The sequence below is a fragment of the Hypanus sabinus genome, chromosome 1 (genome assembly GCF_030144855.1).
Source record: "Hypanus sabinus isolate sHypSab1 chromosome 1, sHypSab1.hap1, whole genome shotgun sequence".
Classification (NCBI taxonomy): domain Eukaryota; kingdom Metazoa; phylum Chordata; class Chondrichthyes; order Myliobatiformes; family Dasyatidae; genus Hypanus; species Hypanus sabinus.
The window spans coordinates 31,648,432-31,664,138 of NC_082706.1; the positions used below are offsets into that span (position 1 = coordinate 31,648,432).

At 44.5% G+C, this 15,707-nt stretch overlaps 1 protein-coding gene across 1 annotated transcript in view; it reads left to right on the forward strand.

Moving 5' to 3' along the window:
- Positions 1-15,707, forward strand: part of LOC132397814 (zinc finger matrin-type protein 4-like) — a 192,671-nt gene that overhangs the window by 83,948 nt on the left and 93,016 nt on the right. The window contains exon 3 of the mRNA XM_059976594.1: positions 2,138-2,291. Coding sequence (XP_059832577.1) covers positions 2,138-2,291 — 154 coding nt within the window. The remainder of the gene's footprint in view (positions 1-2,137; positions 2,292-15,707) is intronic.

Here is a 15,707-nt window from a genome sequence, read left to right on the forward strand (position 1 = left end):
CGGCTATAAAGTTCTCTCCGCCCACTTTTCTCCATTTTTGTTAATGATGGCTTCAGGTTCCCTCTTCACCTCAGGCAGTGTGACAGGAAATTCTAAGATCTAAAGTGGCAAGTCTGCAAACGCACAGGATTGGAAGTAGCTACCCTGCTACTTTGCCCATTCAAGCCTCACCCAACCATTCATCCACCCCTCTATGTGGTTCAAATTGGCCTCGGCTTAACAAATTTGCTACAGCCATACATCATACCATAGTCTTTGTTTCCGTGACTATGTGTTTAGTGTGGCCTGTCGCACTTGCATAACTCAAGGCTCAATTCAGCCTGTAGCTCCAGACCTGTTCCTCCCATCTCATGCCCTAGTTCACAGAGCCCAAAGTTTAATTTTGCTGCCCCTTCAGAAGTACAAGGGCCTAAAACTGCTCTGTGTCCTTCAGTAATGCTGCATGCTAAGTATTTTAATGACAGCAATGCCAAGTCTTTTGAAGCATTGGAACACCCCATGCAATACCAAGCTTGTACTTCTCCCACATTTGGTAGAGGAATTCATTGTATTCATTTATTGTAGTCATTGGCAAGCCAATGCTTATTGCCTGTCCACAGCAGCCCTTGAAAAGATGATGGTAATCTGCCTTCTTGAACCTCTACAGTCTTCCAGTGAAGATGGCCCCTGGCTCTAAATCCTGAATCTCTCTCCTGAGGAGGGTTCCTGGATTTAGCTCCAATGACAGTGAAGGTCCAGCGATACGCACTCAGTGCCCATTTTATTAGGTCCGTCCTGTACCTAATTAAGTGGGCACAGAGTGTACATTCATGGCCTCCTGCTGCTGTAGCCAATCCACTTCAAGCTTCAATGAGCTGTGCATTCAGAGACGCGATTCTGCATGCCACTGTTGTAATATGTGGCTATTTAAATTACTGTCACCTTCCTGTCAGCTTGAACCAGTCTGGTCATTCTCCTCTGACCTGTCTTATTAACAAGGCATCTTCAACCACAGAACTCCCACTCACTGGGTGTTTTTTTTTATGCACCATTCTCTGTAAATTCTGGTGCATGAAAATGATCTGAAAATCAGTGGGATTTTTGAGATACTCAAACCACCCAATCTGGCACCAACAGTCAAAGTCTTTTAGGTCAGATTTCTTCCCCATTTTAATATTTATTCTGAACAAAATTTGAACACAAACATTGCAAGGGCAACTTTAGGATGAAGTCTCAATTGTTTTCCACTTTAACACTGTAATAATTGGACATTGCATCACTTTAATTGTTAACCTCTCTTTTGAGTATTTCAGTGCTGTTTAAGAGCTGTGCCTGGTCTTTTGTTAGTCATGGAATCCATTGTTAATTTTGTTCATGTGGAAATAGAAAGTAACGATTGGAACAACTGGACAGCTGTCCTGATTCCCTCCTAATTAACAAAGATGCATTTTGGACGTTTCCCTTGGATACTCTGCCTTAACCATACCAGAAGATCACATAAACTGAGTTGTGCACAAATTGTCATCTTACCATCTATTATCATGAAGTGCAATTGTCCAGCCAACTCTACTGTGTCTGTCTGTCTTAGTCACAGAGGTGGCAGAGTTAAGAGGTGCTTCAGGGACATGTATTGGAATGCACAGTGGGCACAACTTATTAACTCAGTGTCAATGGACTTGGCTATCGTTCTTGTTTTTCATTGAATTTTGCTTTTACGATGCCGCATGTTTCTGATGTTGCTGCAAATAAGTTTTCCATTGCATCTGTGCATACATATACTTGTGCATATGACAATAAAGTCAACTTTAACTTTGTGTTTAGTGAGTATTTGATGAGTTGTATATTTAAACCTATAGGTAAGGAACTGGGAGATGGGATTCCAGAACTCTCTGTTGATTGGGAAGCAGTTTAAAATTCACTGGGGTGACTGTTCCCTTTCAAAGTTTTGATTTCTCTGGTCCCATGAAGGAATGACATAACTCAATCCATTTTTATACAAGTGATGAATTACTTTTGTGTCTTATCAACTTGGGAGTATGAAGCAATTTTTTTCCTTGAGTTTAACAAAGGTTGGACTTCCAGGAGGTGAATCTCCTTGCTGATCAGAAGAGAGGAGCGTGTTAGACAGCTAACCGTTTGTTTTTGTTCCTTTGTGCAGGGAAGTGATGAGGGAGACGTGGACAAGAACAAATGCTGCACACTCTGTAACATGTCCTTTACCTCGGCTGTGGTGGCCCAGTCACATTACCAAGGGAAAATTCACGCCAAGAGGCTGAGACTGTTACTGGGAGAGGAGTCACCTCTGGGAACAGGTGGGCCCTTTACATTTAATTTAAACTAGCGCAGAGAAAGGAGAGTGTCAACCATTGAGCGTCTCATATCGTAAGATGGCAACTTCAATTTGAGCTCGTTCTACTGGAATGCTGTCCAGTATGGGGAATTCTGACTCTGAAGCTACAATGAGGAAAGAGGGATGTTCTTAGAGAAGGGAGGTTGAGAGGGAATTTGATGGAGGGATGGAGGGAACCAATTTCCAGTCAAAGGCAATGAGAAAACCCTGCCCAGGCCAGCGTCCTGGAAACTTTCCAAGGACACAAATACACGGTCTCACAAGACTAACGGATGCAATGAGAAATACATTTCAACTTTTGAGTTTGAGAAAAAGATGCAAAGGGGATATAAGCAAAATTTTAAATCAGAGAGTACGCAAGGTCTGAGTTCAGAACTTTTGAGGAAACAGAATGAATTAGGATTTTCAAACTGGAGCTGGATCAGCAATAGAGGTGGGAAAACCTGTAGGGATGAAAAAATTAATAGGACTGATGTGATTGTTCTCCTGGGAACCAGTAGAGACTTGATGAACTGAATGGCCTCCTATGTGCTGGAATTAGTTTATCTGATTTTATAGTGCGAGGTTTGTTTCAGGGCTTGGTGGGAAATTAACAGGGGTGGTCCGAGAAATAATGGGAAAAGGCATTCAGGAGGTTAGGTTCAGCAACTAATTATATATTGTGAGTCCACACCAGTGGTGTCTTGTAGAGTTGGATACATGTTCCACCCAGGGGAGCAGTGACCTGCTACCTCAGCTCACCGACACAGATCAGAATCTGGATCCTCAGCTTTGGCAACGGAGCACACCCCAGCTCATTAGTGCCTGTTCACACCCACTCAACACCGCAGGATGAACGGGAAATGCATTTGAGTAGTTGTGATTTGCTTTGTAGGTTTGGCAGGTGGACAATTAGATTCCTGCAATCTTGGGTAAGGCTGTACATAGATCCACAGAGATTCTTCTGTGTTGTTGGCTTGCCCCAATGAGTATATTAGAGTCATAGCAGACATCCCACCTCTCCCGGCAGTTCCAGGAGTCTCCCACATGTTGATAGCGGCTCCCTGACGACCGCAAGTTATATACAATATCCCGGAAATCGATGTTTTGGAGAGGAAGAACAAGAGCAAGAGGGAGCACCCTGATTGGTCTCTCTTCGTGCTAAGTAGACCTATCAGTTTTCTCTGTGGGCGGGCTTTACAGTCGACCTCAAAAATAATGACAGTGTTGCTCGCTGCACTGTTTGCAACAGTGACTTTTCTATTGCCTGTTGTGGGTTAAATGACTGTAAAAGACATGTTGAGGTGAGTTTAACAGGCGTCATTCACTTATCAGCAAAGCTAACGTTATTTAAACTAACTGGCTAGCTGCTAAGGAGCTACTCTATTGATGTCCTACCTGATGAGGCCAAACTCCCTGAAGACTTGCTTAAAGTTGTAATAGAATAAAAAAAGACACCATGATAATATAAGTACACATTTTAATGTCACATTTTCTGCATATACCCAGCTTGATTTACAGATTAGACAAAATCACTAAACAAAATATTACATACACACTTGGAGGTCGACCAGGGGAGGGGGGATATGGGGTTGCAGAGGGCGGGGGTAATGAGTTTTTGCAGGGTGGGATGTCTGTCATAGATTCGTACAGCATGGGGAAACAGACCCTAAATAGAACTAGTTTGGTCCGTCCAGACCAAGATTTCCATCCAAGTGAGTTCTTCCTGCCCGTATGTGCCCCATACCCCCCCTAAACCTTTTCTATCCATGTACCTGTCCAAATGCTTTTAAAATGGTGCTAATGTATCTCCTTCAGCCAGCTCATTCCCTATAATGACCACTTCCTTGGTGAAAATACTGCCCCCCAGTTCCTGTTAAATCTTTCCCCTCTCACCCTAAATTTATATCCGCGAGTCATTGATTCCCCAACCCTGGGAAAAGGACAATGTGCATTCATGCTATACATGCCCCCCTCCCCAGATTTTACAAGCCTCTATAAGATCACCCTTCATTCGCCGATGGTCCAGTGAGTAAGGTACCTACCTGCTCACCTTTTCTCCATAACTCAGTGCCTCAAGGCATCATCCACATAAATCTCCTCTGCACGCTTTCCAGCTTAATGGCATCTTTAGTGTAACATGGTGAGCAACACTTCCAAGTGCAGCCTCACCAATGTCTTAGACAACTACAGCATGATATCCAAATTCCAGACTGATGAACGCCATTGTGACAAAACTTTCCTCACCACCCTACCTACCTGCAACACCACTTTCAGGGTACAAGCATTGGGCCCTTTCGGGACTTTTTGGTGGGCTTCAGCTATCCTGAGCAGATGTCTGTTTTGAGATGAATAATCATGAGGTTTAAATGAGCAGGGCCTTTCAGGACATTTTGGTGAGCCTTAAGTATCAATTGTTTTGATGTGAGCAAGCTCAAGATTTAAAAAGTGAGCAGGGACTTTCAAGACTTTTCAGTGGGTTTCAGATATCACGAGCAGTCATTTGTTTTGAGGTAACCAAGCAGCAGATTTAAAAAGTGAGTGTGGCCATTCAGGACTTCTTGTCAACCGACAGATATAGCAGTTTATTAGATAATTGGCAAAGGTCAATAAAAAGAAGTTAGATTTTTGTGGAGCAGATATTGTGTGAGTGTGCCTTTGTTCAATAGGGGAGTTTGAGGCTTTGGCAAAGGGGTACGGTAGCCTCATGGTAAGAACAGGGTTTTTAATTTGATATATCAAATATAAGCTTTTTTTAAACTTATATATATTTAGTATTAGTATCAGGATGCGGGCTCAATGTTGAAGATGAATCTGAGTTTCAGATGCTGCGGTGCATCTGGGGGGAGGAGAGTTGCCTGCACACCCAGTAGATTAGCAACTTCAAATTCAGTATGTGGCCAGGGACAAGACGGTGTGACTGTGAGTGAGGCAGGTGCAAAAAGTAGTGCTGGAGGAAAAGGTAGTGCCCTTGAACTTGCCCAACAAGTCTACGATTGTTACTCTCTTTGAACTTGGTAAAAAGGATGAACAACCAAACTGTGGCAACATGGATCAGAGAGTTATTCAAGAGAGAGAGAGAAGAGAAATATGGTTGTAATGGGGATAGTATAGACAGAATACTCTGTCACTAGGATTAAGAGTACTGAAGGATGTGTTGCCTGCCTGCAGAGGATTTGCGATGGGAGGAGAAAAATTCACTCATCATAGTCCCAGCAGGTACCAGTGATGTAGGAAGAACAAGGAAAGAATTTCTGCTGAGTGAATTTGAGCAGCTAGGGATTAAATTAACATTCAGAACCAGAAAGGTAATAAGTTCTGGATTGTTACTCGAGCTGTGTACAAATTGGCACAAGCTGAATAACATCAGAGAACCAAATGCATGGCTGAAATATCAGTGTGGGAGAAGTGGATTTGAATTCTTGGGACATTTGCACCAGTATTGGAGTAGGAGAGAGCTGTTCTGATGAGACAGGCTCCAGCTGAAGCATGCTGGGAACAGGGTCGCAGTGTAAAGCATGTATCCATGGCTGTGGATGGGGCTTCAAACTGAATAGTAGTGCAGTGGATTCAACAGCTTGGAAATGTAAGGATAAAAGTAAAGTGGGAGGAGAGATTACAGAAGTCTCCATGACTTAAAAAAAAAGACAAAAAGTTTACAAAGGGGTAAAAATGTACTCTTGGTAATAGATATAAAATTTAAAAGAGTTATGAACACAGGGCTGAAGGTGTTATCTTTGAATGCATGCACTTTCAGAAATAAGGTAGATAACCTTGTAGCACAGTTAGAAATTGGCAGGTATGATATTGTGGACATCACTGAGTCATAGCTGAATGAAGATCACAGTTGGAAGCTTAACATCTAAGGATACACATCATAATGAAAAGAAAGGCAGGTACATAGTGGGTTGGTTCTGTTGGTAAAAAAGACTGAATCCTTCAAAAGAAGTGACATAGATGCTGTGGAATCAGTGTGGGTAGAGTTAAGAAACTGCAAGGGGAAAAAACACTGATGGGAGTTGTATATAGGCCTCTGAACAGTAGTCAGGATGTGGAATACAAATTACAATAGAGAAAAGGCATGTAAAAATGGCAATGTTACAGTGGCCATGGGGGATTTTAATATGCAGGTGGTTTGAGAAACTTAGGGTGGTGGTGGATCTAAAGAGAAGGAATTTATAGGATACCTGTGAATTCTGGTTGTGTGTTGTGTAATGAACCAGATTTGATTAGGGAGCTTAATGTGAAGGAACCCTTCAGAGGCAGTGATCATAATATGGTGGATTTCCTCCTGCAGTTTGAGATGGAGAAGTTAAAATTAAATATACCAGTACTAGAGTGGCATAAAGGGATCTACAAAGGCATAACAGAAGTGCTGGACAAAGTTGATTGGAGAGGGACACTGGCAGGGATGATAGTAGAGCAACAATGACAGGAGTCTTGGGGAGTAATTCGGAAAGCACAGATCAATTCATCCCAAAGACAAAGAAGTATTCTAAAGGAAGGATGAGCAACTGTGGCTGACAAGGAAGACCATAACAGCAAAAGCAAAGGTGTATAATATATCAAAAGTTGGAGGGTTGAGAAACTTTTAAAAATCAACAGCAGGCAACTAAAAAAGCAATAATAAGAGAAATGATGAAATATGAAGGTAAGCTAGACAATAATATAAAAGAGCATACCAAATTCTGTTACAGATATATAAAAGTGAAGGAGAGGGATGAGTGGATATTAGACTGCTGAAAAATGGAGCTGGAGAGGTGGTAATGGGGAGGGGGAAGAATTGACAGATGATCTCAGTAGGTACTTGATGCACCATCAATAACTCTCGGAGACGTGAGGCGAGATAGGCTTTTATTAGCTGGAAGAGAGCAGTCAGCAGCAAGAGACCATCACACAACATCCTGGAGACTGAGGGAGGAGCAGTGCCTCCAATCGCCTTTATACCGGGGTCTGTTGGAGGAGCCACAGAAGCAGTCAGCGGGGGGGGGGGGGGGGGGGTGCGTGTCCAGACAGGTATATGTAGTTCACCACATTCAATTCCCCTTTGTTTTAAAAGAGAGTCCCCATGGGACGAAGTTTCTTACAAGTATATTTACAGGTTAAGTCTATCAGGTGGTCAAATCTGTCGCTGCGATCTACCTAGCACCGGTGGTGATTGCACTGGAGACGGTGGTTGTGCTGGTTCCAGCCTGACTTGAGGTGTCAGCCCTTTAGGCATCAGTGATCCCTCAAGCGTGTGCGAGGCGCCCGGTATGGGAGTGTCGTGAGGAGTCTGTGTAGGGCTTGGTGTGCGCGGTGTCTCGTGGGTATACACCTCGGTGGGTACAGGGTTCATGGTTACCGTGGAGTATTCGGGGTAGGGGTTTGGTGCTCCTGCAGGCGCCAGGTCACGGACGGAGACCGAGTCCTCACGCCCATCAGGTAAAACCACGTAGGCATACTGGGGGGTTCACATGAAGTAGGTGAACCCTTTCGACCATCAGGGAGTATTTATTGCTCCTCACATGTTTCTGGAGCAGCACTGGCCCCGGGGACGTCAGCCAAGCTGGTAGGGTGGTCCCAGTGGCAGACTTCCTGGGAAAAGAAAAGAGGCGCTCATGAGGGGTGGCATTGGTGGTCATACATAACAGAGACCAAATGGAGTGGAGTGCCGCAGGGAGGACCTCCTGCCAGCAAGAGACTGGCAGCCCCCTTTGACTTAAGGGCTAAAAATGTGGCCTTCCACACTGTGGCATTCTTCCTCTCCACCTGTCCATTTCCCCGGGGATTGTAGCTCGTGGTCCTACTAGTAGCAATGCCCCTAGCCAGCAGGTACTGGCACAGCTCATCACTCATAAAGGAGGACCCTCTATCACTGTGGATATAGCAGGGATATCCGAACAGAGTGAAGAGCTGGCACAGGGCTTTTATGATGGACGTGGCAGTGGTGTCGGGGCAGGGGATGGCAAAGGGGAACCGCGAGTACTTGTCGATTATGTTGAGAAAGTAGACATTGCAGTCGGTGGAGGGAAGGGGGCCCTTAAAGTCAACACTCAATTGCTCAAAGGGGCGGGTGGCATTGATAAGTTGCGCCTTTTCAGGACGGTAGAAGTGCGGTTTACACTCAGCGCAGACTTCGCAGTCCCTGGTCATTGTCCTGATGTCCTCAAGGGAGTAAGGCAGGTTCCGGGCTTTCACGAAATAGTAAAATCGGGTGACCCCTGGGTGGCAAAGATCTGCATGGAGGGTGTATAGCTGGTCGAGCTGTGCGCTGGCACATGCTTCCCGGGATAGGGCATCAAGGGGCTCATTGAACCTTCCAGGCCGGTACAGGATATCATAGTTGTAAGGTGGAGAGTGCTTTTTGAGTCCGCAGAAGTAACACTGCGCGGACTTGCGACTGGCAGCAGCTGTGGTCGCTTCACTGGAGGGTTGCAGGGAGTTCACGGACTCACAAGTGGCAGCAGCTGAGGTCGATTGGCCGGGTGGTGGGGTCTGCGGCGTCCACGGACCGGTGGAAGATCGCACGGCTGGACAGCGTCAGCGTTGTGCAGAGCAGCCTCCAGCGTGTTGGCCAGATCGATCGCCGAGCGTAAGGTAAGATCGGCGTTTTCCAGCAGCCGCTGGTGCATGTACACTGACCTGATCCCCGTAATGAAGGCATCACGTACTAGGAGCTCCGCATGCTGTTCTGCCATCGGTCCCCTGCAGTCGCAGGCCCGCACGAGTGTCTGTAGGGCTTGGACAAACTCAGCGCTCAATTCTCCAGCCCGCTGCCGCCGTGTCGCTAAGCGATGTCTTGCATAGACGGTGTTCACTGGCCGCAGGTACTGTCTTTTGAGGGCATCCAGTGCCCCTTAGTAGGTCGGCAGGTCCCTGATAAGGGGGTATACCTTCGGACTGACCTTGGAGAGGAGGATTTTGTGCATGATACCAGGCTTAGACACAGGAATCTCTTCCAAGTATGATTGGAAGCATGCAAGCCAGAGTTCAAAGGCAATAGCTGCTTCTGGGGCTTGAGGATCAATGTCCAAATTTTTCCAGACGTAAAGTACTTTCCATGTTTTAAAATTCCAGCTAATAAAATTGATGCACCATCAATAACTCTCAGAGATATGAGGCGAGAGATAGGCTTTTATTAGCTGGAAGAGAGCAGTCAGCAGCAAGAGACCATCACACAACATCCTGGAGACTGAGGGAGGAGCAGTGCCTCCAATCGCCTTTATACAGGGGTCTGTGGGAGGAGCCACAGCAGCAGTCAGCAGGCGGGTGTGCCCAGACAGGTATATGTAGTTCACCACAGTACTTAACTTCAGTCTTCACTATGGAAGACACCAGTAAGCAAGCCAGCAGCTGAAGAGTGTCTGGGGCAGAAGTGATTGTAGTTGCAACTTCTAAGGAGAAGATGCTTGCAAATCTGAAAGATCTGAAGGTAGGTAAGTCACCTGGACCAGATGGGCTACACACCAAGGTTTTGAAAGAGGTAGCTGGAGACCTTGTGGAGGCATTCATTAATGGTGATCTTTCAAGATTCACTAGGTTCTGGAATTGTTCTGGATGGCAGGAAAATCACAAATATCTGTTCATTCTTATTTAAGAATTGAAGGAGGCAAAAGACAGGAATCTCTGACTGCAGTAGTTGGGAGGATGTTGGTTCTGAAGCACGAGGTTTCGGGGTACTTCCAAGGACTTGATAAAATAGGCCGAAATCAGCATGGTTTTCTTAAAGGGAAATCCTGGCTGACAAATCTGGTGGAATCACTGAGGAAACTGCAGGCAAGACACACAAAGGAGAGTCAGCGGATGGTGTTATTTGTATTTTCAGAAAGCCTTTATCAGAGTGCCTCACATGAGGCTGTTAAACAAGATAAAAGCCCATGATATTACAGGAAGAAAACCAGCATGGATAGAAGACTGGCTGACTGGCAGAGTGAGAATAAAATGGGCCTTTTCAGATTGGCTGCTGGTGACCGTCAGTGTTCCACAGCGGTCAGTGTTGGGACTGGTTCTTTTCATGTCATATGTCAATGAACTGGATGACATGGCTTTTTGGCCATATCTGTACGTCCAGAAAACTGGACTTCAGATAATGAGCAAAGAAATGGCAGATAGAATATTGTGTAGGCAAGTGTCTGGTCATGTACTTTGGTAGAAGGAATAAAGGCATAAGCTATTTTCTAAATAGGAATCCAAGAAATCCAAGGTGCTAAAGGACTTGGGAGTCCTGGTTCAGGATTCCCTAAAGAATAACATGCAGTTTGAGTCAGTAGGAAAAAAAAGGCAAATGCAATGTTAGCCTTCATTTTGAAATATAAAAGTAAGGAGATAATCCTGCTATATAAGGCATTGGTAAGATCACACTTGGAGTATTGTGAGCAGTTTTGGGCCCCTTACCTAACAAAGTTATAAGGGGCCTAATAAATTAGCTGGCATTGGAGGGGGTCCAGGAGTAGTTCCTGAGAATGATCCTAGAAATGAAAGGGTTAATGCATGAGGAGTGTTTGATTGCTCTGGGCTTATATACTCTGGAGTTTAGAAGAATGATGTGAGATCTCGTTGAAACCTTTTGAACTTTGAAAGGCTGAGACAGTGCACATGGAGAGAATGTTTCCGGTTGCGGGGAAGTCTCAAGTCCAGTGAGTACACCTCAGAATACAAGGACATCCCTTTAGAACAGACGTGAAGAGGAATTTCTTTAGCCGGAGGGTGGAAAGTTTGTGGAGTCCATCTGCCACAGTTAGCTGTGGAGGCCAAGTCATTGGGTATATTAAAAGCAGAGATTGATAGATTCTTGATCAGTAAGGGCATCACAGGTTACTGAGGGGTGTGAGGAGGCAGGAGAATGAGGATAAGGATAATAAATCAGCCATCGTTGAATGGCAGGGCAGAGTTGTTTGGCCGAATGGCCTAATTCTGCTCCAATGTCTTGTCGTCTTATGGTCCTACCATTCACTGTGAAATTCCTACCATTTTGTCTCCCAAAACTGCAATGACTCGCTCTTACACAAAACCTCACTCCACTTCCCCAGCTGATCAAGATTCCTCTGTAATTCCTGATAACCACCTTCAGTGTCTGTAACACTAGTTATTTTAGAGCTATCTGCAATTCTCCTTTGTGATGCCTGTACTGTTGACCTGCCAAGGCTATAATCATTGTCTCCGCTACCTGTATACAGGTATTCCCCTTTCATTCTGCTAGAAAATTGGTAACTTATTAATGTAACATGTACCAAGATAGGGTGAAAAATATGACTTCCTTACCATCCATACAGATCATTGAATAACTACGGTGTAGTGAAGCAGTTCAAAGGAAAACATTAACAGAGCACCGATTTACACTCAGTGGCCACTTTATTAGGTACTCCTGTACCCCTGCTTGTTAATGCAAATAGTTAATCAGCCAGTCATGTGGCAGCAATTCAATGCATAAAAGCATGCACACATGGTTAAGAAATTCAGTTGTTGTTCAGATCAAACATCAAAGAGGGGAAGCAGTGTGATGTAAGTGACCTTGACCATGGAATGATTGTTGGTGTCAGATGGGGTGGTTTGACTATCTCCGATATCTTGATGATTTTCGCACACAGCAGTCTATCAAGTTTACGAAGAATGGTGAAAGGAAAAAGCACATCCAGTGAGCAGCAGTTCTGTGGCCTTGTTACTGAGAGAGGTCAGAGGAGAATGGCCAGACTGGTTCAAACTGACAGGAAGGTGACAGTAACTCAAATAAGCAGGTGTTACAACAGTGGTGTGCAGAAGAGCATCTCTGAATGCACAACACATTGAACCTTCAGCTTCAGTAGACCAGGACATGCAGTCCGTGGCCACTTTATTAAGTACAGGAGACACCTAATAAAGTAGCCACTGAGTATAAATCTACATTTCAATGTGTAGAATAGTTGTATTGAAAAGAATAGGTAGTTCTGCAGAGAACAGATTGCAACAAGTCTCCACAATCTGACGACACCATCTTACAGGTGAAGACTAAATGTGGATAGACGTTGAAAAATGGGCAGGTCTATACTGCCAAAGCTAAGAATCCAGATTCTGCTCTTCTGTGACAGAACTGAGGTAGCAAGTCCCCACACATTGGGAAGCAATTTTGTGTGCCATGACTCCACTGGTTGGGACTCTTGATGTGTGCTCCAGTTTCGTTGCTCTGGTAGAGTCCTGAACTGAACCAGGGAATTTCCTGTGGCCTCTTTGTAGCCTTCTTTCACTTTCCTGGCCCACGAACTGCGAAACTGCTCCAATCCTCTAACGAGAAGACCAGCAATCCTGCAGAGATTAGTGAGAAGCAGCTGCCTAGGGACAAGGATATAGACATTAAAAGTGAAATAACACAATTCAAAATGCTGTATCATCTCAAAAAATAAAATTAAAATATTCTTATGTTATTAAAAACATTAAACAAAACACCAAAACCATCTACAGATGATGATTATCTGACTAATGAACAGTTCTGAAATAACCAACACCAATTGGTCATCTGACCACCAATCCTGGGCTGATTTACACTGATTGGTCATGTCTCAGATATTCTTGGGTAAACTATTTAAGTAGTCATGCTTTGGGATGTACTGTTGAGTTTTGAGATTTTTGTAGTTGTGTGATTTTATGGAGTAAAAGTTTCTTCTGAGTTCTAGCTTTGTTCTGTCTCCTGGGTTTGAGTCTCATCAGTAGTTTTAGGTGAGCAAACACAACTAATTGGCAACAAGGTACTGTATTACATTGACATGGCAATTTCAGCAGAAGTTGTAAGCTTAATCCGACAACAGCAGCAAGCTCAATCTGAAGTTAATTAAAACTTTGATGAGCAGGTTATCGGTGAGTTCAATAACGTCAGTGGCAAACGCTGAAAAGAATGCATGTAAGTCGGGTAGTTGAGTCCATTACCAACTTCCAATTTAATCCTACTTAGGGAGCAGTGTTTGAGTCATGGTTCAAACTTTACAAAGGTGTATTCCAGGTCAAGTTCACCAGTAAGGGCAACTTGTGGAATGCATGCACTTTGCTCCAAAAATTGGGCAACTCTGACCATGAGCATTTTTTTTCATTCTTCTTAAAAACCCACATTTGATGAATCTGTCTAACGGCTAACAAGCATTTTTGGAGAGCAGTCATCTCTCTTCAGTATCTGCTACCATTGATTAAAACACATTAAGCATGACGCCAATGACTTCATAGCAATTGCCTGTATCATCAATCACAAATGGGAAAAGTTCAGACTGGGAAATGACTGAATCACAGTTGAAATGTTCCATTTTTATTTGTGAACATCAAGCACCTGACAATACAGACCTTCACAAATATCTGCAGGCCAGACTGGTGCAAGATCCTGATATGACTGTTCAAGCTGTCACTCAGGAATGTCAGCATTTGTTCAACTTGAAGCACGATTCCAACCTGGTTGAACAGGACCATATCAATTCAGTTTCCAGTGGCCCAGATATTATCACTCAGCAGGTCTCCAAGGTGCCAAACACTGCTTGTTGGAACTGTGGTGCGTGGTATTTTGCAAGAAAATGCCAATACAAGAAATACATTTTCAACAAATATCAATGCTGCGGTTACAAAGAAGGCTTTTTCCACCCTTCACTGTCTTCTAGGCCAGTAAAACACAAGGACAGGGAGTTCCAAAAGCTATTAAAATCTACAAGGCGTTTAATCGTTATGTTTAAAGTTGACTTTGCCCTCAAGAGACAATATGTCAACATATTTATCAACAAGCATTTGGCCAAGAGACCAACTCCATTCGATGTCAGACATCACCATTATCTCCAAACGTACATGGCAGGCACTTGGGTTCCCACCAGTCAAATCAACTTATCACTGCCTGCAGTGCATTGGATGGAGCCCTCCAGCTGATAGATGAACTGCACTGCATGGTGAAGCTGAATGGTAACCAACTCAAAGGTGTGTGTTTCCTAAAATATCAGCTACATCTGAATGACCTTGGCATTGACGGACAAGTTTGATCTCTGGCGCATCCCTCTGATGAGGACTGTACGAAGACATTGGCTGTTTAAATCATGTCCTTCGATGCCATACCACCATCAGTGTGTGAGGCCACACAACTGCAGCAGTGTTTCAAGAAGGTTTAAGCTGCTGCACCAAATTGTAAGCAAAGCTCCATCTCCGTCCAGATGCAAAACTAGTATTCTGTCTCAAAAGGCTGGTTCCATATGTAGCCTTACCAATTGGTAAGATTGCCTGCAACAAGCTGTTGTGATCAAAGTTGTCAACAACTCTCGTTAGCAGCTCCAGTTGTCATTATCAAGAAAGCCAATGATACAGTGAGGTTGTATACAGATTTCTCAGTTGGTCTCAATGCCGCTCTGGGAGGTACGAGTACCAATTACTGGTACTGCCAGATTTCTTTGCAAAATTGAACTGTGGTTGCTACTTTGCCAAGTTGGACTTGGCTAAAGTCTGCTGAGGCTTCTGATGACCGTAGATATTGCATCCTAGCTGTCTAATTTGCGTGAGCCTGGTCTGTACGATACGGAGAGCAAGCTGTTGCCCATGTAGCAAGCTCGCCCTCTTCACAAATCTGATGAACCCAAAGGAATGGCAGAGGACGGCACCATTTGGTAACCGGCAGTGTCAGAGGAGTTTCCAGTCAGTTTTGAACTCAATGTAGGACTGTCTTAGGGTCTCCAGTTCTGGATTTTTCCCTCGGTGTTTCCTATTAGTGGGTATAGCCGCAAGGCAGTGGAGGTTTGAGATCAGAGTTTTCCTTCTCCTAGAGAGAGCTGGCAACCATGGCCGACGAGCCCATCTGTCCGAAGCGACTGGTTTTAAGGTGCCAGTAACCCACCTTTGCCCCTCTCCTGTCAGTAGAAATGGTTCCACTGGGCTTAGTAGCTAAACCGCACCTGAAGGCCAGGGGCAAGACTTGGTTGTCAGAGCCAACTTGAGGCACACCATTGGGAGCATTTAGTTGGTAGTGGGAGCTTGTCCCATTACCACCCCAGACTATAAAAAACTTAAGTCTACTCCAGGTAGAAATAGCAAAAGATTCACTGGGGCATCTCTTCATTGCAACTCATAAAGGGTTGTTTTAAAGGGGTGGCACTGTAGTGTAGTGGTTAGCACAATGCTTTACAGTACTGGTAACGTGGGTTCAATTCCCGCCTCTGCCTGTAAGGAGTTTGTACATTCTCTCTGTGAATGCATGGGTTTCCTCCGGGTGTTTCGACAACCAGTGGACTTACTTTACGTATAAAATTCTGAAGGGATTGGACAGGAAGATTGTTCCTGATGTTGGGGAAGTCCGGAACAAGGGGTCACAGTTTAAGGAAAAAGGGGAAGCCTTTTAGGACCGAGATGAGGAAAAACTTATTCACACAGAGAGTGGTGAATCTGTGGAATTCTCTGCCACAGGAAACAGTTGAGGTCGGTTCATTGGCTATAT